Source organism: Antedon mediterranea, chromosome 10, assembly GCF_964355755.1.
Source record: "Antedon mediterranea chromosome 10, ecAntMedi1.1, whole genome shotgun sequence".
In the NCBI taxonomy this organism is placed as follows: domain Eukaryota; kingdom Metazoa; phylum Echinodermata; class Crinoidea; order Comatulida; family Antedonidae; genus Antedon; species Antedon mediterranea.
Genome location: NC_092679.1, coordinates 22,499,886 through 22,527,882, shown reverse-complemented (window position 1 = coordinate 22,527,882; position 27,997 = coordinate 22,499,886). Strand labels below are relative to the sequence as shown.

At 33.0% G+C, this 27,997-nt stretch overlaps 3 protein-coding genes across 6 annotated transcripts; 1 reads left to right on the top strand and 2 right to left on the bottom strand.

Moving 5' to 3' along the window:
- Positions 1–598: 598 nt before the first annotated feature.
- LOC140060642 (beclin 1-associated autophagy-related key regulator-like) lies at positions 599–7,085 on the bottom strand. Its single transcript, XM_072106940.1, has 11 exons — positions 6,882–7,085; positions 6,142–6,207; positions 5,976–6,018; positions 5,727–5,808; positions 5,132–5,230; positions 4,893–5,022; positions 3,965–4,152; positions 3,332–3,488; positions 2,913–3,003; positions 2,620–2,705; positions 599–2,356 (listed from the first exon to the last, which is right to left on the bottom strand). Exons 1-11 carry the CDS (start codon positions 7,055–7,057, stop codon positions 1,996–1,998), a joined length of 1,479 nt encoding a protein of 492 aa, XP_071963041.1. The 5' UTR covers positions 7,058–7,085; the 3' UTR covers positions 599–1,995.
- A 168-nt stretch (positions 7,086–7,253) lies between these two features.
- LOC140060643 (endoribonuclease LACTB2-like) lies at positions 7,254–8,943 on the bottom strand. Its single transcript, XM_072106941.1, has one exon. The coding sequence runs from the start codon at positions 8,799–8,801 to the stop codon at positions 7,932–7,934; it is 870 nt and encodes a 289-aa protein (XP_071963042.1). The 5' UTR covers positions 8,802–8,943; the 3' UTR covers positions 7,254–7,931.
- Positions 8,944–10,201: 1,258 nt separating this feature from the next.
- LOC140060461 (uncharacterized) lies at positions 10,202–27,933 on the top strand. Of its 4 annotated transcripts, none has more exons than XM_072106685.1 (13): positions 10,202–10,341; positions 12,857–13,065; positions 15,883–15,984; positions 18,495–18,554; positions 18,836–18,939; positions 19,864–20,047; positions 20,540–20,640; positions 20,939–21,123; positions 23,715–23,890; positions 24,030–24,138; positions 24,338–24,751; positions 24,870–24,931; positions 25,187–27,933. In XM_072106685.1, the coding sequence occupies exons 2-13, from the start codon at positions 12,946–12,948 to the stop codon at positions 25,292–25,294; spliced, it is 1,725 nt and encodes a 574-aa protein (XP_071962786.1). In that variant the 5' UTR covers positions 10,202–10,341; positions 12,857–12,945; the 3' UTR covers positions 25,295–27,933. The 4 variants fall into 4 exon arrangements, with proteins under 4 accessions (XP_071962786.1, XP_071962785.1, XP_071962784.1 ...); XM_072106684.1 differs by having other exon boundaries at positions 18,492–18,554; XM_072106683.1 differs by having other exon boundaries at positions 18,342–18,554; positions 24,410–24,751.
- The last annotated feature ends 64 nt before the right edge of the window (positions 27,934–27,997 follow it).

Here is a 27,997-nt window from a genome sequence, read left to right as displayed (position 1 = left end):
TGTTCGTTTTCTGTTCTGTAATCCATCTATCTTCTATCCATCCGCCATTCAGTTATTGTTGTTCCTACTTGGGAATTGAACCGATGCTTTCTACTAATAGGACAGCCTCTTCTTACACAAGCATTCCTAGACTTTCCCCAATTCTAGTTATTTTGATTTTTGTCTGAAATACACAAGCTTAAGTAGTATACGTATGAAACGCCATATGTGCCAAAATATTTATCTGTTTCCTAATATTAAGTAAAAACTTAAGACTGTGCCTTAAGGGGTTCCACTGTTCAAAGAAATAGTAAACAACTTGGTTTTAATACAGTATAGGGGATATTCTGATCAATGAGATAATTGCTTGTTTATAACGAACAAGGGAAATTTACTGCGTGTGTGAACAAGGAGCGCTGTAATTAAGGGGTCACTATTCTGTATGTTGGGTCGTGTAGGTGTCTCCTTTCTACTCCTGGTTAAGAAATTTCAGAAGTAGATTTAGGTTGGGTTGTTTCCCCCCCCCCCCCCTCCCCCTTTTTTGACTAGTGATAAGAATATAAACACATTTTAAACATTATACAGTAACCATATACAATTTGCATCATTTTATTTTATTCCAAAACATATTTAAACTATCAAAGCAAGCCATTGCCGTACTTCCATTTGGAAAAAAATATAATACAATTATCAAAAAACATATTTGATATTGTAAACTTTAAAAAAACCTAAATAAAAAATATGTAATGACAAAACAATATGATATTCTTACGTTTGTGTTATGAACACAATTACTAAAATAATTATAATCAATGTTAAAAAACTTGAACAAATAATGCACGTAAATGTTGATTTTTTAATACGGACCTGTCATATTTTTCTATTTTTTTCTTCTTTTTCCAATAACAAACCCCTTAGTCTACTTAAAAAACCTTAAAAACATTAAATATTATATATAATAATAATATTACTTGCAGCAAAAATTTGTTGAAAAAGTTAAGTTTACATTAGTAGTTCTTAAAGGCCAGGTGCGGGCAAAAAATTTCTATTGATCATACATTCCAATAATTATCGATCTATAGTTTCCCCTATGTTTCATAATTTTTGGGATTTTATTTGTGTTACACGAGCTTGTAAAAAATAAACACTTTCTTATCAGTGGGGGGATAGTTCAAATTACACAGTAAAATCTCTATTCTTTTGTACACAAATTGTGTAAATAGAGAGGCATTTTAAAAAGCTATGAAAAATAAACGGTGTGGTAAAAAATGTTATCAGATGACTAAATATAGGTAATATAACTTGAATATTAAAATTCTGATATTTTTATTCAACTTCAGCTTTTTATTTTCATGCTATAGCAAAAATTATCCACTGTATATCCACCATCTTTTTTCACCGTCTAGGGAGTCACCAGACATGTTATTACATTAGGTTGACTACCTAACTACTGAAAAAAAGTCTTTTTGTTTTTTATGGAAGAATTTTGCCAAATTTTGTATTTGACCATATTTAGGGAAATTCATGTTTTTTCGTCTCGATTTCTGTTACAAATATTTGATTTATGTACAATTAACCACATATTATATTTAAAATTCATGCCTGTACCTGAGCTTTAAACAAAATGTTTGTGAAAATAATTTATGTAGATTACAGTACTTGGAAAGCTCCCGGAATAAGTTCGTAAGCTCCCTTTCTTGTTTTATTTCCATAATATTGATAAATTAGGTTGGAACTGTATTCATTTTCAGCTTTCTAAATATAAACATTTGTTTAAGTAACCTTTGACACTAACATTGCACTAGTATTGATTCAGTAGGAACATTCTCTGCATAAATATTTATATGTGTATTTATTCTTGACTGAATTTTATACAAAGATCAATGTCTGGATAACCTGGTTAATGGATAACCTAGTCAATGTACAACACAGTTAATGTACAACACAGTTAACATACTCTTAAGTTTCGAATTTTACATGAATTAAAAATAAACTAGGTTACAACAGTACGTAACGTCAACTTTTATCTGGTGGGGAGGATGAGTTGGAACCAGTGGTGTATCGCCAGAGCGATGCCACCGAAGCTGCTGCGGACGACACCAAACCGCCAGCAGTATGGACGCTTGCGGTAACGTTTAAACTTGATCGCCTCGTTGCCACGTCTTGCTGGCCTAAGTTCATTGCTGATTGGCTGTTTGGAAACGGAATGGTAACAATACTTGATTTAGGGACGTCTTCCCACTCGTCAGCTTTGGCGACGTCAGTTTCATCGTCATCAATTTCTCCGATATCGCTGCTGTCGGAGTCGCTTAAAACTACCTCTGGAGATAGCAGTCCGGCTTCGGTTAAGAATACGCTTACATCAAATGGACCACACCTAAATGTTGAATAAAATAAATTACATTTTTTTAACAAATAAATGACATTATTTAAATATAATTATTAATATAAAATATGACTCTCTGCTGGGGAATTGGGTTGGGCAATAACAAATTGAAAATTTCATACGAGATGCGCGCCTCGTCTGTCTCATGCTGGCTACAGCCCTGTGATGTGCCCAAATATGGTATATTTGTTGTCGCATAAAGTTTGATAGTGTAGACAAAGCTTAAAACATTTAAACAAAATATATTTGATTACCTTCCAAGATGGCCGCTAGATGGATCCAACAATGTCAGTATATTCCTTAGCGTTCCATATGATAGGATTTTCTCAGAAGGTATATTCTGTAATCAATATCAATATAGTTGGTGTGATTAATTTTTAACATTAAAATTGTGTGTTGTAAACTAATAATGGTATATACTGATAGTCAATTTTTGCTATATCGCTTTTCTCCCCATCATGTTCTTGTGTTCCAATCAGATCATCACATGACTTGCTATTGGCAATCCATAGCAATAACTAAATGTTTTTTTAATGTAGAGCTTTACCTGGGAACTACACAGGTACATGATGTTAGCATTAAGGTTGGCCACCGATTTACTGAACCTTGACGAGCTCAAATCCTTGCCACAGAATTCACTAGAAAAACAAATTAATGAAAGTAAATCTTCAATAATGAATCAAACTTATGGATAAAAGTGAGCGCTGATCGAGGACACTTTTAGGACCCAACAAATTGTCCCCTATTGGAGTGTCCTCTGAAAAGTGGTTGGCTGTTGTTTTACAACATGTATTTAACCTTGTTTGATTTGCAGATAGGTGCCCACCCCCCATTTTTATTTTTAATAGGAGTGACGTTTCCCCAAACAGCCTTCTAATATTGACAGGTTTTAAAGCATGCACAGACAATGAGAGTATTTGGTAGTTTTGAATAATTAAAAATCGAATTCTGACAAATGGTTCGTACCTAAAACACAGCTTCCTAGGTAGGCTTACACCAAGATAGAATGACAGTAGGCAGACAAGGTGTGAAGTGAAGCATAACGCAGCCCCGAGCTGAAATGCTGGGTTGCGAGATTCAACTTCTGTTCCTGGACCTCGTAACAAAGGCTCATTAGCTTCAACTAAACACAAGAAAACATTTTATTAACATTCGATAAAAAATGGTATAACTGAGCTATGTAAAAGATCAATAGCCTTCACACAATAAATATATATTATTCATTTTTATGAAGAGGAAAACTCGTGGTATGGTATCATCAATTCCAATTTGGGTCGGCATACGCTATAAAATGAACAATTTTGAAGCGAATGAGTGGCTGAGCACTTAAGACAGTAATACGTAGCCATAATTAAAATGCTTGTGTGCACTTTATAGAACCTAGTACATATTTTTGGAGGCAAGTAGGTGGTTTCCCCGGTGAACTAGTTCACAAACAGCCACTGTCACACACAGACACTACTTAAAGTAGGCCTTCTATTAGGCCTCCTAGTTCCGCAACAATATTTAATATATTGATTGTGGAACTTATTACAATGAAGATATACTTATACACACAAAACAATAGATGTGTTATCATTTATTTGCAAGACAACTTACTCCATGCAGTGTATGCTGAATAGTCTCCGTTACCAGGCAACAGAGCTTCCTCAACAACTATGAAATATTGCACTTCGCTCTGGTTTTCCGAAAACACCCATTGACCTCTTACGAACGAGGTCTGGCGCGCTTCCGCCAGTGCCGCTACAAGGTCGTCAGTCTCGTCATCGCCTTCACGTTTGTAATCACTGGAGGAAAAAGAAACAGAAAATGCATTTTGTATAAAAGCATCAGTTTCCTTGTTATCTATAAAAGAAATTTTCCGAAAACATACCAACTCACTAATGGATAGTAGATTTATCCTATCAACACCAAAAAGGCTTAAAACAGATATTACCACTATAGTGGGATTAACTGAATTATATAAATGCATGAAGGACTTGGAAGAAGCTTACAGGATTAATATAATTCCTGGATTATGGTACTGCATCCTAAGCTCCCTAATGTAATTCAGGTCAAATGCAGGTCATCCACGATCTAATACGAGATTAAGTTCATTTATAACACACGTAATGTGTATCAATGCCATTTGATTGGTTAAATAAGTATTGCATACCATGTATTACTTATTGTAAATAATAATATTGTATGTACTGTAATAATAATTGTTATTGTTTTAAATTGCATGTGATTTCTGGTGGTACATTTTCAGACTTCATTTTAGTTTATGTAATTTAAGAATTTTATGCAATTTGAACGTGGTAAGTGTTTGGAAACCAACCTGTAGTGCACGCCATCTACAGCTGTCGGTCAAAAATAGATATTAAAAAGTAGAACATCATTTTATTTATTAACAAAAGCATTACCCCTGGTCACCATTTTCAGATCGTTAAATGTATGCATTGGCCTTCAACATTCACAGTAGGTGTTATAATACAGGACAATGGCAAAAAAAGTACAAAAACAAAAAAGCATTGACTCCTCTTACATTTGTGTTTCCTCTATGGGGAATATGTGCGTGATAAGTTCCGTGACTCGTTTCTGGCGTATCTCGCGCAGTTCTTCTTCACGTTCATCCAACTTGTACCTCTTATCGCTTAAATTTTCTTTAAATTGTTCTGAAAATTAATTTACAATTAAATTTGATTAACACAGCTTTGAACAATCAAGCTAATCCCAAGGTCAAATGTCAATAATAATAATTTATTATTATTAAACAGTATTTACCTATATATTTCTTGATCTTGTCTAGTTTATGACGCTGACTCCTCGCTTTAGTTTCAGACTGTTTGACCTTTTCGTTGAATGCACTCAAAACAGTCTCATCTATGAAAGAAAATGATAAACTTTTATGATTATGAATAGAAACAAGAAACAATAAATTAAAATAAATATAATATATACACAAATGTTATGAGGATTTGATAATTGAGGAGTTGTAGTGTGGTGAATGCTTGCCTACTAATACCAGGATCTTGGGTTCAAATCCTGTCAGGTCTCATCACAAAAAGCCACTTCCACTCCAAAAGGCTTTAATACGACTTTGCTTTAATATGTAGAACATCTTTTGTATGTTTGTCAACAGGGTTGCCAACTTTGGAATTACTTATGGCTATCATTGGTAATATACCGTATATCCTTGACACAAACATACATATTCCCAGATGTAGGCCTCTCTCTAGCCAGTTCAGATGAACTTTTACAAGAAATGCTTAGCAGTCCCACCCAAAAAGTTGGCCCAATTTCGTGTTCTATGGGGTGAGATTATATCACAGATTATACAGTAATGGTCTATTTATATCGATGGATGGCTTATATTTACCTTCAATTTTCTTGCTTTTTATTTCTTTAATGGCTTTTCTCATAAACCCCAGTCGTTTTCTACGTTGCTTTAACTCACAGACCTGAAAAATAGACAGAAATCAGATTATAAGTAGGTTATTATAAGGCAATCGTTTCAATTGATACAATTTTAATACAAAATCATTCATTCATTTCATACAAACCACACAAATAATTTTGAAAAAAAAACCAAAATTAAATTACAAAGTCATAAAATGTTACACAGTACCTTTGCTTCTTTTATTAATCTCTCATCCAGTTTAGTACACAACCTATAAAAAGAAATATAGATAGTAAAGGTATATGAGAAATTTAATGATCGACCAAAAATCACTTTACTTCTTGTGGCTACACATCACTGTATTATTGATTCAAATAATTAACTTATTTCTTACTGTTGATAAATGTTACTATGTTCTCCTGACTTGTGCTTTTCATATCTTTCAAGCTTTTTAGCAAACCTGATATAAATAATGAAAAAAAAAAAAGAAATAAACCTCTGTCTACACTATCAAACTAGTTTGACAAAAAAAGTGTGATGTGCCCAAATATGGTCATGTCCATACAGTATGGGCACATCACATTCAGGCACATCACACTTTTTTTGTCAAACTAGTTTGATAGTGTAGAAAGAGCTTTAGATTAAATAAAAACAGGTGCGAAACGGAACTAGCGCCGTCTTTTTTTCCACTATCAGTTATGAACTCCTAACTAAATTCATAAATAAACTTTAGCTGGATGGGGATGTTTTTTAATTGGGTAGATTATGCGGGCCAATAAAATATGCATTTAAAAATCTTGCATGAATGCAACTTTTCGCAGTAATCATTCATATTTACATAAACAGTTACAAAATCAATTGAATATCAATAATTAATCATTAATTAATAACATTATTTTTTTTAATATATATTTTTCAATATGTTTAAATGTTACACCTATCTTTCGGGCTTAACATTAACATTTAAAGTAGCTAGAAGCTAGGTACGGTATGCATAATGTCACATTATTTATTGTGATTCAACACCCACAGCCAGTGCGTCATCCATTAAAAATAGAACTGGACGGCGCCCTGCAGCTTCAGCTGTCACCAACAACCCTCACTGGCCTAGCTGCAGTAGCCTAGCTCACTTACGTTTCATTATCATTATTTGAATGGCAATAATTGCCGTTTATTATGCAATTCTGACAGGTGAATGGCCGATTAGTTGTATTACAAGATGGACAACGTTCAAAGGCAATTCTTAATCCTCGATTTGAAGGGTAAAGTGTTTCGTCTTCGTTGCAGTGATCGTCGTCGTCATTCTCCATTGCATTTTCAATGTTTTTGTTGTGAAACAGGAATTGAATTGTGGGATCATTTTATCAGCTTTTTCGTGACGCGTTTACATGCCTCATTTCTTGGATCGTCTGACGTATTTTTGTAGATGCCCGTCTTTTCGGTTCTTCTGTCGGTCAGTCTGACCTTTATACTGTATAAATAATTACAGTATAACTGATTGTATGATCATTCGTTTTAATTTAAAAAATACCTTTATGCAATCTGAATTAAATTTTAATATTATATAGGCCATGGAGTAAATCCATGATATAGGCCTAGGTTTACTGTAGTACATTACAATTATACAAATCATTATTTATAAATACAGTAATGGCTCCTTATAATTTCATCATTAATACAGCATTTAGAATTAATTTCAATATTTATAAAATGACATCAGTATTTTATTTATAATTAATGACTGACACACTTGGCGCCTCATAGCATAATATGGCATAATATGGGTATATATTACAAGAGCCACCAATATAAAGCACCACACAAAATCTATATCCCAGGGAGCAGATTCATTATCGGATTTTGTTGGCTTTTGTCGCAATCAAGGTCGTGTCCAGGTCAAATAATGAACACAAAGTATTTTCTACCTTCAACAGTTATTCTTCAATATTTATAATTTATATACGGTATTCGATTGTTGGCTTCCTTGATGTAATGTTTTTTTTTGTTGGTGACTATTTTGAAAAAATTTAGTACTCAACAAAAAAGCTTGTTAATTAAATGAATACAATTTATACAAAAAACAATCTTCTGTTGAGCATATTTATTAATAAAGGTTTTTCCCAATTTTATTTATCTCAAAAGTGTTTTTATTGAATACGGTACCCTAAATGACGCCATTTTTATTTATAAATTTGCTTTCCACTTTGATACAACCCCTTCTTTCAATTGAATGATCTTATTTTCTTTGACAAGTTTAGATAGATGATGACAGACATTTTCATTGGCTACCATATGCAGGTGTTCTCCGACATCTGCATACATAATTTTTACAATCTCCATTGATTCCATCGGTTTATCATTTTTCGTTAACACATCCACAATCTGCCTTTCCCGCATGTTACGATGGTCAATGTACTTTTGAATCTTGACCATAGCCTCGTTGACAATAGGACCGTGACCTGGATACAATATCGTAGGAGAAAATCCCATCAATTTCTCCAACGACTGCATATACGTAAACAGATCTTCAAATACGGTTGTGCCTTCTCCAAGAATGCAATCTCCGGTTAAGACAGCGTTTTCTTCTTCTAAAAATAGAACCATGTGATCATCGGTATGGCCTGGCGTATAAACTGCTTTTAATGTGGCTCCTTCGGTTTTTACGACATCGCCATCTTTCAGGTAGTTGTACTTTATACGTTCGTCATCAATTTTTTCTTCCAAAATTGGATTTCTCGGGAACTTTGATACTTTGACATTATCCGTGTCAAGTTGTAATTCTCGTATAACGTCAACAATTCCTCCAGTATGATCGTGGTGCCAGTGCGTAATTAAAATTTCTTGAAGGGTTGATCCCGATTCCATAAGAACTTTCTTTAAGTTAGATATGTACTCTGGTTTTTTCTCTTCTCCTGTGTCAACTAGGATTCGTTTGCGCCCCGTACCTACAACGTAAGTATTCGTTCCTTGTAATGTCATCATGCCTGGATTGCAACCCAACACTCGAATTATTCGAGAGGAAAGCTTCTCGATTTGTGGTATAAAAGTCGTCATCTCAAGTTCTCTTTTTTTCTTTTACTATTGCAGAAAATGTACATGAAAAAGACAATACCTGCAGGTACCGATTTAGCCTGAAATATTAGCATAAAACTAGACTACTAAACAACCTCCTGCAAGAGTAGTCAGGTCATGTATGTCAACAATAGCCAGCAGAGCGGAACGGTGTTGCGTTTCTTTGTATTTGCATCAACGGTTTGACTGACGCGTTTCAAATGTCTGTGATAAAGAATTCTTTAATCCATGGACGAACGTTTGTGACATAGCTCAATCAATAAAGTTAATAACGATTTATTATTTTGCATCACATTAAAAGACAATAAATATTTATGTAAAATTAATAATAATTTTTTTTAAATGTAAAAAAAAGCTGAAAACAAAGTGATGCTGGATAATATCCGACACCCCACCACCAGCTTGAAGTGTGTTCCTCTAATTAAAACAAGGCCATTATGGCGGCTGCAGTTGCGTGCTCAAGTTAGTGTTTACCGACCAACCGACCGACCAGCCGACCGACATAGTGAGCAGTAGAAAAGAAAGAAATACAACTTCCAGTAACAAGCAAAATAAAATCAAAATATAGCAGACGGTCCGAGTTCGAGTCTCGGTTGGGGCGACTTTTTCTCATTCTCACAGATTTGCTCATCTTTATCGTTTCATATTAAAATAAACTACGTAAATATACATAAATATAATCTAAATAATTATATTTTGATTCGATTTCGATTAGTTGTTATTATTAGTATCCTGTTCCGTGTCCTCTAATACCAATAACCAATTTTGTTTTATAGCCTGCAATATTAAACAATAAAGATATGAGTTAGTGAAGTTTCTTTTGTTGATCAATACATTGAAAAGTACGAAAGTAGGTTTATGGTTAGAAAGACCTACATTATTACGAAGTTTCGCAAACACCCAGTTTTCTTTTTCTCAAGTAGACATACTGTAGCCTATTTCGTAATTTTCTTGGATCAACAAAAAAGAAATTCCTTCCATTAGATCTTGAACTTAAATAAAGTTACTCGAAATTAATCTTCATTTTCAGTTAATTATTAATATTACCTTTTAAATGTATTTTATAATTTACTAAATACTACCCGTTTTTAAATTAAACACCAATTTATTTTACATAGATATTTTAAATTGTCCAGTAAATATGTATTTCTTAACTCTGTCTCACAAGAAAAAAGTGTATTCCTGAGTAAATAATATATAGTAAAAATCGAAATATGAAATATTTCACATAACTAGTGAACTGGTTTTTATACGAAGTTTTAAAAGTAACTAAAAAGTTTCTTAATTATTTTCAATAACTTTGTTTTGTGACGTCATATTTCCACCTCGATACCGTACCGCCGCATGAGGGCGATTGGTCTGCTGCTCTGTGTGGTGGTTTGGGAGCTGGAGAAAAATGTGAGCGTGTTTTCCTTTTTTTGTACGAAGAATTGATTAACAAAATAACAAGTTACTAAAAACATCTTACCATCGTGAAGTTTTCTGGTTACATTCGTACAGGTTATAGCACAAAATGGTTTAGGTATGTATGTTTATAGTATCTTAAATTGATACAAAAGTTTTATTTGTCATGACAACTTAAACTTGTTTGGTGGTGGTGTGACCACTGTGTTTTCATTGGTTTGTTTTGGGGTTAATCAGATCGGGTATCTCCCTCTTATCACTGTGTGCCTAGGCGGCCTAGACCTACCACAGATCGACATTGTTTACCTGTAATGTCTCAATAAACAATGGTTACTTGATCATAATAAACACTTTGCCCGCTTGCTGAGGCTATTTTTTTTTATTATTAAGATACTTTGTTTTTATAAAAGATTAGGCCTTGCTTGGCAACCCTTATTTATCATGTTTATTACATTACAAGCTACTACACAGGTATAACTATAAGAAAGATTTTTGTAGCCAAAGACTATTTTAATATTTATTTTTGTTATAGAATAGCCTAGGCCTATTCTAGACTTGCTGGCCCTAACCTACTATACCAATTAATATTAATTAAAGACTAGGCCTAGAGTACACGTCACAGTCACTCTCATCCATCATTAAATTTAATAAGTAAGATACAGACTGTTGCTGGTCTGTACCCCATAAAGAGGACCTGTCGTCAATCCAAATTTCGTCAATCCAAATTTTCTCAGCTTCTAATTAAAATTTGTTAAATACAAACAAAGTAAGAATTAAAAATTATTTTCTAAAATTTTTCATTCATACTTTAATATTTTTATTTATTTATTCATACATGTTTTTTTTAGAAAATAAATTTAAAGATATGAAATAAATTTAATAATTTCCCTATTAAACCGGTATATTGAAAAATACAAGGTAGGCGGCTAGTAGTAGTCAGTGGTAGGTAGTAGACATTACATTTGACCTTTTCAATATATGCCCTACATTTAGTATAGTTCAATTGTAGTACAATTTTCATTGAAAATTTAATGTTGAAATTAACCTTAATATTTTGAAACTCATGAATAAATAATTAGGAAAATCAATTTTGAAAAGTAAATTTATAAATAATTTAAAAAAAGATTCGTTCTTTGTCTATATAAAAGTACAAAATATTATCCTCAAAATGTAATAATTACACAATCAACTAATTAAAAGTATGTTTTAGTTACTTATTTAATTGTTACTGTAAAAATTAATGGAATCAAAACATTGGCATGATCAAAGTCTACTTGCTTTAAACAGGGAGTTGTTATTAACAACTCCCTGCTTTAAACATGAAAAATAATTTGAGTTCGGGCCCTGATTATTTTCCATCTGGAATCCAGTTCTTTGCATGAGGTACACCACTTTGCCCTCCTCAGTCGTAACAAGGTTAAATATCGCCATAGTAATGAGGTTAAGCATTTCCATGACAACTGGCCTAACTATGGGAGGTATAGCGAAGTATGTTTAGAATTCAAAGAATGTGTTTATTAATACATCATATAGAAAATAGCTAAACTAAAGATAATTTGTTAATTTTGAAGGATGAGCCTTAAACAGCATAAACAGATTAATTATATAGAGTTTTTGCACTAATAAAAGTTCAATTCACTTAAAAAACTATTTATACTCAACATGTAAAGGATAAAAACAGTAAAAAATATTAACATATAAAATACAGTATGTTAAAAAGACTTTGATCATTAGAATATTGTGTGGATTAGAAACAAACAAATTGGTATAAGATTGTATTTGTAGACACTAATTGATATTAATAAAAGGCCTAGTGAAATTGATAATATTAATCAATAAGGTCAGAGGTCTAAATTCTTTCAATAGCCAACTACTGTACTGTATTAAGTACTTGTGCGAACTAACAACTGGGAACTTGTGCTAACTAAATGGGAACTTTTGCTAACTAAATGGGAACTTTTGCTACTGTAACTAAATGGGAACTTTTGGAAACTATGGGAACGTGTGTTAAAACTAAATGGGAACTTTTGATAACTAAATGGGAACTTTTGATAACTAAATGGGAACTTTTGATAACTAAATGGGAACTTTTGATAACTAAATGGGAACTTTTGCTACTGTAACTAAATGGGAACTTTTGGAAACTATGGGAACGTGTGTTAAAACTAAATGGGAACTTTTGATAACTAAATGGGAACTTTTGATAACTAAATGGGAACTTTTGCTACTGTAACTAAATGGGAACTTTTGGAAACTATGGGAACGTGAGTTAAAACTAAATGGGAACTTTTGATAACTAAATGGGAACTTTTGATAACTAAATGGGAACTTTTGCTACTGTAACTAAATGGGAACTTTTGGAAACTATGGGAACGTGTGTTAAAACTAAATGGGAACTTTTGATAACTAAATGGGAACTTTTGATAACTAAATGGGAACTTTTGCTACTGTAACTAAATGGGAACTTTTGGAAACTATGGGAACGTGTGTTAAAACTAAATGGGAACTTTTGGAAACTATGGGAACGTGTGTTAAAACTAAATGGGAACTTTTGATAACTAAATGGGAACTTTTGCTACTAAGCTAAGTAAAAAGTTAATACAGTAAATAGTATTTTATTTTATTATCTACAGTGAGGCACACTTTTGCAGAAAGTGACTCGTTGCTACGACTGTCGCCATGTTTTCAAGATGGACGTTAAAATAACCTTATCAAAAGCGTCATGAAATGCATTGCTCCTAACCCTGAATTGCCATTTAGTAGCATGTTAAGTTACAATGGGCTGCCGTCGCGGCCTCAACGCACGCAGACACGAAACATGACAGGAATCTATTTAGGGCATGTAAGTATACTTTTTTACTTTTTAGTTTAATTCTGTAAAGGCCACAGATGAGCGGTAAAAGCAAGCGGGAAAAAAAAAGTATAAAATCTACATTATTTGTATGGACTTGTGAAAATATTATTTTCATAAAAGACAGCATAAATGGTTAGGCCTATGTTATACTAGTAGGATGAAAAAGATTTCTGTTGTATGTAGGAAAAATGTATATTTTGTTGTCCATCGTTATCGTCCTAGTGTAAATGAGTCAACTGTCTTAAAATATGCTAAAATAGTACTTGGTAAACTGACAAACTATTTATATCATAATCAGTAACTCAATCACTAAAGTTTATATTCCCTTCACGGTGAGATGTCCATCCGTTTCCTTTTATCTGTTGAAACTTCCGAAGAATTCTATTTCCGGCATTTCCATTTGGAGGAATCGCTTCCAATTAATTGAATTTTCTAAAAACAATCTTTTTGATCAATACCCAACATGTTTTGACTGTTGACGTAAATGTCGGATTGAGCATGACATGTTGGTATGCCAAGAGTGTAATAACAAGCTAGCCAGGCTTCAGTGAAAACACAAGCTGCTGTAGCCTCAAGCAAGCCCTGTACTAGATCAGGCAGGAGGAGAAAAGTCTCCTATAGCAGTCATTTTCAGTAAAAGTGAAGAAGAGACGGTGCATTTTTATTTTAACTTTGCAAGAGTGTTTAATACCTTTTGGAACAGTTTATTTCTAAAGCTGAAAGAAAGAAGTGGCATCTGAACCTGTGTCACACAAGAATTTATTTTGTTGAAATCTTTGCATGCAAATCAAACAAAACTTTTTTTGAGAATATTGGACATATTTCTTTATTTCGTCATCATGGTAAGAATATAGTTTTACATTTTAATATTTAAAATTTAATTTATTGTCTGCATGGTGCAAAGTAGAGATATTATTATGTTATCATAATTTTGATGCAGCAGTATCCACTGCTTCGAATGTAACTTTTATTTATTATATTTTTTAATATTTATTTAAACCACAACACGATCGAAAACTGCCAGATTGTAAAGTATAATAATAATAATTTATTTGGAAGCTACACTTTTGAAATAGTGGCACACTTCTTAAATGAAAGTGCGTCCAGAGTAAGTAAATAAAAGTTTTACAAAAAATGATTTAACAATAGGCTTTTATTTATAAGGAAACTTAAACTAAATTTTGAACAAAACATAAAAAATTACATTAACAAAAGTAATACAGGATTTTTAAAAAAACAAAAGCATTTTCATTATTCGCAATAATAATCTTGGTTGTAGTCTGTAAAACTTTTCTAATTATCCAAAACATTTTGCCATCATTATCGGCTATTGTCCACCTGAATGAGTGACCCATCAGCTCATGTGTAAGGTCATTACTATTAAGTTGGTCTTCACCAGGTGGCATATCATTAATTTCTATCAGGAATGTTTTTAATCAAAATAGGAAGCCAGATAATTCAGAAATGTTAATGACATTAGAGACTATGCCAAAATTATTCTACTGCAGTTTCTGTAGTACAGTTACTGCAGTACAGGTTACTAAATATTTTGTTTGCTTTTTAACCTGTTAGTGTTACGCTTTTTTTGCATAATCATACACATTGTTTATTGCAATGAACTTTGAAATTGAAAAAAAGAACAAAACTTCATAATAAAAAAAAACAAAAAAACAACTAAACTTGTTATTACTAAATTATTCAGTAGAAACCTATTTTGTTGTACAATCAACTTTCCCAATACCGGACACCTTTGGCCTGATATAATATATCTGGTTTTCTGGAAATTTGAATATTCAAAACTTTTGGAACTAAGAAAAGTCTGGTTTTAGGAGAGTTTCTGGTTTTCATAGAGTATAGTAATATATAGTTCTTGAAAGAAGTAATTAAAAGATACTGTATGAATGTTAGATCTAAGTACTTTTTTATGAGAATGGATGCCTGGTGGAAACAATTTTTTTTGTTTAAACAAATTGGCATTTTAGAATTGTCGGCAATCTAAACTGCCATCTTAGTTTGTGGCGACGGAAAGTTGCATCAGTGATCTACAGTTGCATATCTTTGTGAATTGAATTAAATATATAATATTGAAGACCACCAAGAGAGGAATGCAAGTTATCTCTCAAGCACGCACTAATGATGATGTTGAATTTAAAATAGTGCAATAAAGTGATGTGGTATTTATGGTTAAGTGACTTGTCTGCAAACATCAATGGCCTGGTTCATGTCTTGTTGTTTTCTATAAAATCTCTTTTTGATTGAAAAGGTTAAATTTACTTTTTTGTTGGGTGTCAATTCAGACTTTAAGTTATCCAGTTGCAATTTGTGCATTATTATTATTATATTACCTTATTAAAACTTTCTGTGAAATTGTTTTCGCTTTGGACTTTAGAAATGGTAAATTTAACCAAGGTGACTTTACCTATAAGGTCATTGATCGGTAAATTTGACCATTCTTTGCGCTTGGATAATTTCACGCAGTTTCACCATGGTTTTACCAAAATGTAACTGTGACATTAAAAACTATTATGGACTCGAATGCTGAAGGTTTATCTGAGTCACATGTTCGGATTGTACTTTTTAGCCAACATAGTTTGTTTTACCAAGAAGACTAAGGTAAGTTCTACTTGGCAGACAGTGTTCGGTAAAAGTAAACCTACACATGACCGGCAGGCTGTAATTTACACATTGGACTAGAGCAGATATTGTTTTTATCTTTTTTCTCTTTTTTTTTCATTCTTTTATTAATAACACTCAATAGTACAGTATTCTGATGTTTTATTCTTGTCACTTTTGTTGTTGTTTTAGGATACTACTAATAGCCAATCAAAGAAGAGCACCATACCACCGCTGGCAAGAGGGAGAGGGATGACCTCTCGACAGAAAACGCCTGTAGAAAGAAGAAGATATGTAAGTACTGTACTTACTGTACCATTTAAATGATGATTACTTTCTATAAAGGTTTAAAAAAAAAAAATTGTACTTGTAGTAGTAATATTTAATTATTGATCGGCTGTTTTCATCTCATCAAATAAAAGTGTTACACTGTTATTCAAACAACAATGCATAGCAATATTACACTAGGTGGATTCTGTAAGTTCTATAGAAGCAAGAATTAAGCTTTTAAACCGTGAATCTTTGTAGCATTGTTAACATTTAGCAAACGTCCAAACCCGCAATGTTTCAACAGCAATATCCTTCTATAGCGTGGTAAATAATTTGAAAAGTGAATATGCAAATCATGAATCGCAGTAACACAGTTTGCTTTGCTTTAACAAGATTTGCGAACATAAATATTTAGTGTATGAAAGCAGGCTATGATAACACTAGAAACATTTGTCATGTTGAAGTGGCAAATGTGTATAAATATAGCCATTAAGAGCAGGTGTAATTTATTATGGTACTTGTCATCCTTGTTATAATAACCAACTTACCAGAAATAGATAATGTATTGGTCCTGTTTCTACTGCGAAAAAATAACCAGTTAATAACTGTGTGGATAAATTAACACCAATTTGTTGGAAACAGAAATTGGAAAAATTTTTGATAACCAGTTAAATTAAATGGCAACCTGAAAATAACAGTTAACGGTAGAACGGCATTTATCCGATAAATTTACTGACTGTGCAACTTTTAGTTGCAGTGCAAAGTAACAGTTATTTGATTGACCGCCGGATCACATTGCATTTTTGGTAATGTTCACATTATTATTGACGAAGCTTCAAACTAGAAACTTATTCGTGTATTCATATTGTATGGAAACGATTCATTGGTTTAATCTTCGATTTCATAGGTTGCTATTTAGCCTTTGGCTATGAATATATAATAATAAAAGTTCATTCTTATATAGCGTGTATAAACAAGCTCTCAATGCGTTGTACATTTATACAGTATTACCATTTTATCGATCAAACACGTATGGAAACATCCCATATATGTTTGTTTTTTTTATTTAATTAAGTTCTATGTTGTTGTACAGTATGTCCAATGTCATGTTTTTTGTCTTCGTTGTTTCAATGTTATATAAACCATAAATGCTTGTTAGCTGGCCCTTAACTCATATTAATAATTCAAACTTCTTGATTAATATAATATTTTATTTTTAACATCACGTCACCATTTATCACGCTTTGTTCATTCGAAAATCTTAACATCTTCTTCTCAGAATCACTTGCACTTTGCAATTTATGGATGAGATAATAAAGAACGTACTGTATACAAAATTAAGTGTACTCTATAAATTATTAATACCCCCCCCCCCCCCCCCGAATTTCACTCATGTACAGAGTGTAGCACTATACAATTAATTATTTGTCAAATTATCTACTTTACTTCACTTCTTATAAATTTTTGTAGCAGTGGTTTATGGTTTTCACTAGGCCTTGTTTGTTTGATTCTGGGGCTAACGGGCAATTTATTATAGTACTTGTTTACTCTGCGTGTGAGTATAGTTGACCAAATGAGTTAAGATCATGCCACTTAGAGAGACTGGACAATCTTTACGAGATTAATTAAACTCTGAAATCAATTAAAATACTGTAATACAGTACCGTAAATGATTAATTATTTGTGTCGAAGCTTTGTTATAAGCACAACAATTATTGAAATATAAATTGGATTTCTATTAAGTATTATTAAAGCAATGAGAAAAGTAAATAATTTGTAGTGTCCCATTAGTTATTTTCAATGGTATGGCAGTACACTGTACAGTATCTACTGTATACTAGGTAGGTAGGTAGGTACATAATATTTTTATACAATAACACTGATTAACATTGTAATATCACATAGTTTTCACTTTAAATTGCTGTATTCATCAAAATAATGTTATTACCACTAACAACATTTTTTTTTTTGTCTGCTACACGGGCTGCTACAGTATAGTCAGAATTTCATAAATTTCATAAAAAATAATTCTGAACAAATCAGATTTATATATATTTATATAATATTTTTAATTTGATTTTATAATGCATATCAGATGATTTTTCTAACACTTTAGTTGACTTTTTGCTGTACTAATTAACGCTAAATAAAAAGCTTCCTTGAATGGCTTCATTATTGCGTCATCGTAACATAATCACACCATTATATAATACAGTGTATCAAGTTTGATTCGAGGATATCATGTTTATTTTTCTAACACTAACAAAAATGTTGTCCATTTCACTAATTAGCACTACTACTAAAGCCTGCTTGAATAGCTTCATTAATCACGTCATTAACATCCTAATCTATGTTTTGTGTGTTGTGTCGTCTTTTTGTAGTCGATCCCAATACAGATTCCTGCTAACGATCCCGATTTTGTATCTCATCCTCTTCTTTACCTCTACAACGTGCCATCAAACCCGCCGATCCTGCTGCCGTACACACAACCGATGATTCTGCGTCTGCCAAACATCCGACCGAAACAACAGCAGCGAGTAGAATCGCTGAGAAGCCGCGATGAGCACAGAGGGTTCAATCCAATGCCAATAAAGGTATTTTCTTTTTTTATTAATGCTATTTAAGATTTTATCATAAAATATAACAGTAGAACTTCTACTAATAGTACACTTTTCAGGATCCAAAAAAGTGTCCTTCAAATAAGACAAATGTATTTCCTGAATATGTGTAGTGTGAAAACATAAATTTACCCTTCCTCGTTTCACAGGAATGTGTCACTGTTAAAAGGGGTGTCCCCTGAATTGAACAGGGGTGTCCCAAAGTAAGGGTTAACTTCTTTCTACTGTAATTTAAATTTTTTTAAATATTTTTCCAGAAAGCTAAACCTCGAACTGTGACGCCATGGAAAGCAGATGACAGGATAAGTTCACCTGGATCAAAGGGGTCAAAATCACCATCAGAACTTGGCAGCTTACCAAAGTTAGTTTTGCGTTTTAATATCGTTCAGCTTCAAGCAATTATTAAGGGCTGCAGCAAACACAAAAAAAGCATATTTATCATAATTTGTTTACTTTGTTGTGTACACAAAAGTTATACAGGAATTGTAAGGTTTACAGTACAGCCTAGAATAATATCTATATCACCATGATATCTTTCACCATGCATACTGTACATCACATAATTGGTGATAAGAAATTAAACATAGATTCTATTTTTCCACCGTTTACCGCTTACTGTTACCTCTGTGTAAATTGACCTCTATGTATAACATGCTTTGTTGCTTAAACTTGACTGGCTTTTAAAAATAGGTCGGTGAAAATGAGCAGATTTATTTCATTACTGGTTATTTGAAGGAAAGTTCACGGCCAGTTGAACATTTGACTTTCGAGGGATAACATTTTATTGCTGGACATTTTTGTCTGGCATACAGTATCTGAGGCATGTTTACTTTTGTATAGACTTAGCTCTGCTGAAATGCCTTTCTCTCTGAATAAGGCTTATAAGCACTTGACAAAAATGCCATGATAGGCTTACAATTTATCAGTCTTTCTCCGGTCCGCCTCCGGTTAAGCTCCAGAAAATATAATTGAATGTCAATGTTTAATTTTCCCACGGCTACACGCATATTGATTGGTGCATAGCCGGCGTTGAGTGTTGTGAAAACGAAACACTGATGTTAGATTTTATTGGTTGGAACTGGACCGAAACAGGTGTGAAAAGACCCTTTTATGGGTCTTACAAGATTCCACGAATAATAATGACAAGAAATGTACATAAAAAATAATTATGATTCTGAAAGAACAAAAGAGTCTGAAGTAAGCCACCGATGCATTCCATTAATTGTAAAGATTGTACAATATTTAGATTTTAGACCAACGCTAACAAATTCCATTCTTTTCTCAGGAAAACGGGACGGAATTATGTAGCAGTAGCAAATAGTGGTTATACCCATCTTGAAAGTCTAGGCTCGCCTCATGGATGGAACCGCAGTGAGTATGAAGGGAGTTTAACATCCTCCATGGCAGACGAAATTCGGGCTGAAGATGGTCTTTCGGGCCTAGAAGATTGTTACAGAAAAATATGCAAGGTAATTGATTGATTAAATTGATTGAGCTTCTTCAATAAAAAAAAGCACTGTAGTATTAACCTAGTCTACTTAGCAAAAGTTTGTTTGCAAACCCAAAGTTTTCCATTGTTCGGAGAAATGTGTGTTTCATAATCATATCTACTATAATGTATGAGAACTTTTAATAGAAAAACTGCATTTTTGTATGATCTGATTTCTACTGACAAAACTAATGTATATTTTAAGTAAGGATTTTAACAGGGACGTTAAAACTTAATTGGTAATTAAATTTACCTAAAAATGTTATCACTGTAATTCAAGCAAGCAGAGCTTATCGAATGACTGACATTTTACGCATCCATAAAGTTCTAAGTATACCACTCAAAGGTCATTCAAGGTCATCATGTGAATAACATCAACAGCAGACAGACACATACCAGTTAGCTGTCTGTTAATCAACCTAATGTGTAGTAAGCCTTGAATCATTATACAATCTTCTCATCTGTGTTATAGCAAGGTAATATGCCAGCTATTCAGAGCTTGCTACCCCATCGCAAGGCAGCAGCTGGAGTACCCACCAAGACAAAAGGAGTTAATACACCACTGACTATAAGGTAATATAAATTCTTATTTTATTTCTTAGAATTTAAATTTATTATGTAATTGTGCTGGATGGGGGTAGATGCCGCAGGCACTTTATCTCCCCCACCCCACTCACTTTTGTTGCACCCTTTTCAAACTAAATGTAAATGTTATTAAATCACCCACCCACAAAAAAACATCTGGGTATTTAAAGTGCCATTTAATATTTTCCCACCCATATAATTATCGAATCTGTTTTCCAATCTAATTGTGTAAATGGCAAGAAAGTCGTAAGTTTATTTTTTTAAAGTGAACTTTTAACTTTTTTAGAAGCTTTCGAAATCCCCAGAACCCTCATCCTGTTGTCCAGTATAGTGACCCACAAGCCCGCCCTCAAACTTTACCGTCCACTGCTTGTCGGCCTGCAGTACCCGCACCTTACTATTACAGTAGTAAGAATTTGCCGAAGACCGCAGAAGAATCTGGAAGTAGAGTAAGGCTGCAACGTGTGCAAGGTAAGACCTAAATATGTATTTTTTTTAAACATAGCTATTAGTATTAATTGATTATAAACTCTGAAAAAAGGTTAGGCAAGCAATTATGTAGTAGAACCCCTTTATGTTCCCTGATTAAGTGTTGGCCTTTTAAAACATATATTGCCCTTCGTTCATTTCACAGAAAATTGTCCCCTTAATTAAAGGATTGTCCCTTGAATAGAGGTGTCCCAAAGGAGTGTTGTGTTTGACTGTAAAATCTTTGTAATTTCTATGATATGATGTGTTGAGTTGCACGATAGAGATATTCACTATAATATTTGTATGGTTGGACAGTCAAATAAACAATCAAAATTAATTAATTAAACAAACCAGGAACCAATTAAATTAAGTAGAAATGAAATAAACAATTGTCAGAATTATGTCAAAGTCGGAAAAACAAATGTCATACAAACAACATAAAACTAATTCACTTTACCTCCAAGTCTGTAAGAGTGAACAAAATTAATTTACATTTTTTGTTGAGCACAATATTTTTCAGATGGAATATGTCAATTGGCATGATTAAAATATTCAACCATTAAAGATCAAATTTGGTGTATATTAATAATTGATAAAAATATTAAATTGATTTCAGTAATATAAAAGCCATAAAAACACAAGAAATATTTAAATTAATTAAACCCTAGGAAGAGCCTCACAGTTTAAGTGATGTCAATTATTTATAACAAGTTTGTTTTTACTATCTTCTTCCAGTCTAAAAATAAAATGATAGCACGTCTTTCTAAAATATTCACAATTCACAAAGAATTATATTATTATTTTGAATAAATACTCCTTTTCCTTTCTTTCTTTTCACTAGTATTACTATTAATATTGATTTAATTGTTTGTACTTTATTTGTAAATAGTTTTTTCATTCTAATGCAACAAAAGTGGTCAAGTTTTTGTGTTGTGAAATAAACGTTATGATAATTTATAAAGTAATTTATAGTACATTGCCACTATTAATTAAAGATATATATTTCCCCTTGTTTTGTTAGCTCTGCTATACTATCAAATTTTACGTGACAACTAAATGTGATGTGCCTATATATGGGCATGATGATGTCATATCACCACCGTATTTAAGCATGGCACTACTATTTTTGGGAACATCACACTTTCTTTGTCAATAGGTTTACAAAAAATGTTCTCAGAGGAGGGACTTTACTGTACCTAATTACTGTATTAATATGCATGGCAGTAAATGGTAGAGAATCCAGATGAAATACTCATAACATTAAAAACCATGAGCAGCGGGATGATAGATTAAAGACACAAAGCCAAGGCTAAGCACTTTCAAAGAAGTTTACACAATTATAGTAGATAAAGCCTCCGAGGCAGGTACTTAGCCCTAGAATTCTTTATCAAACTGTGCCTCTGGAATTCCAGCCTAGCTTATTAATATTAATGAACCTATTCTGGCTTTATATGGAATGGGTTTGGGATTTTAGCCAGCTTTTTAAAGTACTACACTACAGTTGGTCCTTAGTATTTAAATATCTTAAATGTTTCTGGATGGATACATGAACTCAATTTTGTAATAAAGCTCATAAACTTGACAGAAGAATGGTATTATGTAGAGAATAAAGTACTAGAATAGTATTTACATTTATCAATGTTTATATACTGTAAAACCTCTGTTAAGGGGACACCTTCAGGACCCAACAAAGCCTTATGGCTGTACATATCTTGGTCCTTGTTGGTCTCGCATCCTTATAGAGTTGTCCTCTGAAATAGGGTTGTTCCAAAGGAGAATTTCTAACTGTATTAGATATATTCACATGAGCGTTTATACATGTTTAGATACAGTAGAACCTCTGTTAAGGGGACACCTTCAGCACCCAACAAAGCCTTATGGCTGTACATATCTTGGTCCTTGTTGGTCTCGCATCCTTATAGAGTTGTCCTCTGAAATAGGGTTGTTCCAAAGGAGAATTTCTAACTGTATTAAATATATTCACATGAGCGTTTATACATGTTTAGATACAGTAGAACCTCTGTTAAGGGGACACCTTCAGCACCCAACAAAGCCTTATGGCTGTACATATCTTGGTCCTTGTTGGTCTCGCATCCTTATAGAGTTGTCCTCTGAAATAGGGTTGTTCCAAAGGAGAATTTCTAACTGTATTAAATATATTCACATGAGCGTTTATACATGTTTAGATACAGTAGAACCTCTATTAAGGGGACACCTTCAGGACCCAAGAAAGCCTTATGGCTGTACATATCTTGGTCCTTGTTGGTCTCGCATCCTTATAGAGTTGTCCTTTGAAATAGGGTTGTTCCAAAGGAGAATTTCTAACTGTATTAGATATATTCACATGGGCGTTTATACATGTTTAGATACAGTAGAACCTCTATTAAGGGGACACCTTCAGGACCCAAGAAAGTGTCTCCTTTAGGGAAGTTGCCTGAATAGGAGTTGGCTGTAATGTTAACACATATCTTGGCCTTTGTTGGTTCACTGAATATGGTTGTCACAAAAAAAGTCTCCTTTTAACTACTAGATATATTCACATTACATCCATACAATTACAATCATGTTTAAATATTTTATTGATTTTAAAGGTTCCGGGAAAAACCGTGACAAGATATTAGCAGCGCCTGGAGTAGGGAGTCTAACTCGGTCTACGAATCGTAAGCGTGGAACACCAGTAGATCCTCCGCCCGTTATTGAAGGTACCACACCACCTACTAATCCCAATCAAGCAAAGATTATGGATGATCCTGGGGATTATTATAGGGTAAGGATTAAATAGTCTGGGCTTATTTAAGTTTCTCAAGCATAATGAGTGCAACACTCTCTCTTGTTATTACACAATGATGTATGTTATGAAAATACAATTTCATTGAATCTGTCTAACATTCCCTTTGTTTTAATAGGAGTTAAGAGTACCGAGTGGGACACCAGCATCCTCTTCTACAAACTTATCAAAACTTGCACAAAGTTCAGCATCCTACAATAATGATGGCATAACATCCGTAACACCAGGTAAGAAAAATGAAAAATAAATGTAGTCATATAGGATTAACAGAGTATATTTTATCATAGTTTTGGACAATCTGTTCACAAGGCCCCAGTGGAAAGAAGTAATATAACTAATCTTGGCGTTAAAAAATGAAAGAAAGAAGAGCAAAAAGAATTTGCCAAGCTTTCTGAAAACATTAATATACTGATTTAATATATTCAGGTCATGATGAGAACATCCGCACATCACCTGCCAAGCTTTCTGAAAACATTAATACTGATTTAATATATTCAGGTCATGATGAGAACATCCGCACATCACCTGCTTCAGACTCTTCAGTGGAGGCCGACATTCTTGACATCGGCAACCAAAACAATTCTAACAACCTTAACATGGGCAGGTTATCTCTAACTGAAGAAATTAATTCTGACAAAATCGATCAAGACAAACCTATTAATGACCAAAGAGACCGACTTGGTGACCAGATGGATTTACAGACAGACCAGCAGATGGCAGAGGATCAACAAGAGGAAGGTTGTGAGAGTGTGAAGTCTGTAGCAAATATTGTCATCTCTGTCGAAGATGATCAAGGCTACAGTAAGACTTTAACTTTACAGGAAGACGACTTTACAAAAGGTTTGTTTTTTTTTTCCTTCAAATTTTAAACTAAAGTTCTTTCTGATATGTCACAGTACTTGATTGATGTCATTTATCACGTCATAGCTATCGTCCATGTTTTTTTTCTATTTTTCAGGTATTGTTGTACAAAAGAAAAGCCCTTTGCTGAGATTTTCACAAATTGCTGAAGCTGTCAGAGTAAGTTGATTCAATAAATGGAAAAAAATAAATACATTATATATTTTTATGTATGAAACTGCTTTGAGTTGTGTATTGAATAAAAGTTAATTTTAAGAGGGATGATGTGTGTGATGAGTTAATATAGAGAATAGAGGAATCAAGTTTTCACCTCATGAAATATTCTCACCATTCCACTCCATTCATTAGTTGTATACTAACTAGTTTACTGTCATAAAATATTGTTTTACTGGAGAGAACATTCTTTGATTCCAGGAAGCATCCAAAAGGAAACAAATGGAATTCCAGACACTCCTGGAAGAACATGCGGAACTTGTCTCTCAGATTGAAGTCATGGAACAGAAGAGTAAAACAGGAGCATAATGGGAAAAAGAACCAATCAGAGCATTTAATTCATAGTGGACCAAGCTTTATAACGAGGAAATATAATGTAACTTGCTGTAGATCAAATTAGATAAAGGACCTAAAATATGTTGTGTTATTTTATATTGTCAACTAGTTGAACATTTGATAAAATAACAACAAACTTTATTTTTATTAAAAAACATATTTTTAGGCATTGATCATGTAATGTAAATAAAAGTTGGTGCAAATTGGAAAAATATATAATGTATGTTTTTTGATAATGTTTAAAATGCAAGTTTTGTTTCTCTGTACTGTATCTGCACTTATGTCAAATATGTCCAGTATCATAGGCAAGGTGTGTAATAAAGTGTCATATGTGGTACCTGTATGATACCAAAGTTAGGTTAGGTTTATGGACTATGATACAGGTATAACATGTGAATCTTATTGACACTGTATTACAGGATTCGCATAATGATACTGGACACAGTATACATTCAGACTGACCAATTCAGCATTTTGTGACAAAATCAGGTGATATTTTTTACAGTAAATAAAACTTGGTGCAGCTCTGCTAATTTTATTTATATTTCGTATTTACTTATGTTGTATAATAAATGGAATGTAAATTCTCGTATAATATGAACTGATTGTAGATACTATGTGTTATATACTGTAGGTGTGGCCCAAAGAGGTTAAATAATTAGCTAGAGAGTGAACTAGACGAGAGCATCGAATAAGAATACTTCCTCAAATTGATAGACTCAAAATGCTGTAATGCAGTCTTGAATAAGGTGCAAATGCCTTTAAACTGATCTGATTGGCCGATTGTTGACCGCTCTCCAGGGTGAATTTGATTACATTGGAGTTCGGACTCTAGTTAATTGTTTAACCTCTTTGATTCTTTGACAGAATAGTATTTTGAGATTCTCTAGTGTTAATGCTTATATTTACCAAATTATAACTTTATTTCATATAGAAACATTTGTTGTAATATTGACACTTTATGTTTTGTAAGGACATAACAGATGGGGTGATATTTTTGACGTATGGATGAAAATATTTCAGGTCTTTGGTAAAATTTCTAAATAGTGACCAAATACAAAAACCTCAAAGCTGTGATTCCAAAAATTGGTCTTTTTTTTGTAATACTTTATAGTGTAACTTTTATAAATATAATCTATAGTTTTATAAATATTCAAACACTTGCAGTTTTAGTAATAGTTTATAGTGATTTTATAGTACGTGTATTGTGTATTGATTTCTTCCCCAGAAAATAATAATACATAAAGGTACTACTGTATCACACTTGTAGGATATTCTATACATTCATTTTAAATTTTGTTGTAAAAATAAAGTATATTTTAAGTTTAATTTTGCGTGAAAATATAATATTGTTATTGTACTGTACTGTGAACTGTAGGCTTATAGCAAAAAAATGTTTACTGTTGTTAATCACCAATTGTAATCTCGTCATGCCATTAAATATTTAGCTTACAGACAAATAATATTATAGTATATTAAGGACCCATTCGTGCATGGGGAAAAACAAACTTTGAAGGTGCTCTTAGCTCTACTCTGCACTATGTTCTAGACTGTGTTTCAAATTAATAATTATTAGTAAAAAGATACATATTTTGGCACATATGGCGTTCCATACGTACAATACTTGAGCTAGACTGTGTACAGAAACTTCGACTGCTGAAAAAAAAATAAAAAATCAGACTTGGGAGAAAGTCAATCTTATGAATAAATGCCCAAAAATCGTAATTCCAAATCCACTAAAGTGTATACTATACTAGTCATCAGTTTTAATTAATTAAGTTTTACTTAATTTTAGTAAAGTCATCAATTTCACTTCTGTTTTGTTTCCATAGTTTCAATTGAATTGATATTATATCAAAGAACTTATAACACAAGAATCTCCTGTTCGTCCGAAGCGCGTAACCCTTTCGAAAGGCACTGTGGGATAGAATAGAGCTATGGGTGGCGCCATTGTGAGCCATGGAGTAGGGCGCCCGCATCAAATTATAAAGTCAAAATCTTAGAGGGGATCTGCTAATACTCTAGGGGGGTAGAGTAATTGACTTCCTAGTTTGGAGGGGGAGCTGCTCCATGCTGTGAAATGGCGTCGCCCAGTTTGACCTTTTAACCCTGTACTTCCGATACTGTGTTTTGAATGCAAATTGAAGAACAGGAGATTCTTGTGTTATAAGTTCTTTGATATATATATATAATTTTCAATATTAAATTGATGAATTTACAAACATTAGCACATTTTCATGTATATTGTATGTATGAAATAGATATTTAATAAATATTATTTATGCAATGAATTTAATTAATGAATATTCATGTTTACACACTTCTGTATTTATACAGCAGTACAGCATTGTATGTATAGGATTTAAAATGGCCGCTTCTTTACCATTTGCTAAACAACAACCAACAGGAATGTGAGCCTACGAAGAGTAACACCTCTTTTGCATATATTAACGAACGAGCCAATCAAATTGCCGAAAGTGGCGCGTTTTGTATAATTGTTCTACGTGCACTTCCTGTTCAGATATACAGCTGTGTGTAGTCACAGCGTGGTCGTTGTACTGCAGTGCGCGAGGAGGAGGGGGAGAATGGAACCGCTGATTAAACGGGTTTGCAGTAGGTAAGTAGGCCTAGAATATTAGTTTGCAAACAATGTTAGTTTAATGTCAATAAACAACT

Coding starts and splice junctions, on each gene's coding strand:
- LOC140060642 (XM_072106940.1), bottom strand. CDS start 7,057: ATGGAGAATGACGACGACGATCACTGCAACGAAGACGAAACACTTTAC. Junction 6,208..6,881: donor TCAAATAATGATAATGAAAC/GTAAGTGAGCTA, acceptor TATTTATATCAG/GTTTGCTAAAAAGCTTGAAA. Junction 3,489..3,964: donor TTCAGCATACACTGCATGGA/GTAAGTTGTCTT, acceptor TCTTGTGTTTAG/TTGAAGCTAATGAGCCTTTG.
- LOC140060643 (XM_072106941.1), bottom strand. CDS start 8,801: ATGACGACTTTTATACCACAAATCGAGAAGCTTTCCTCTCGAATAATT.
- LOC140060461 (XM_072106682.1), top strand. CDS start 12,946: ATGAAATGCATTGCTCCTAACCCTGAATTGCCATTTAGTAGCATGTTA. Junction 18,940..19,863: donor GAACTTGGCAGCTTACCAAA/GTTAGTTTTGCG, acceptor TTCTTTTCTCAG/GAAAACGGGACGGAATTATG. Junction 20,641..20,938: donor AATACACCACTGACTATAAG/GTAATATAAATT, acceptor TAACTTTTTTAG/AAGCTTTCGAAATCCCCAGA.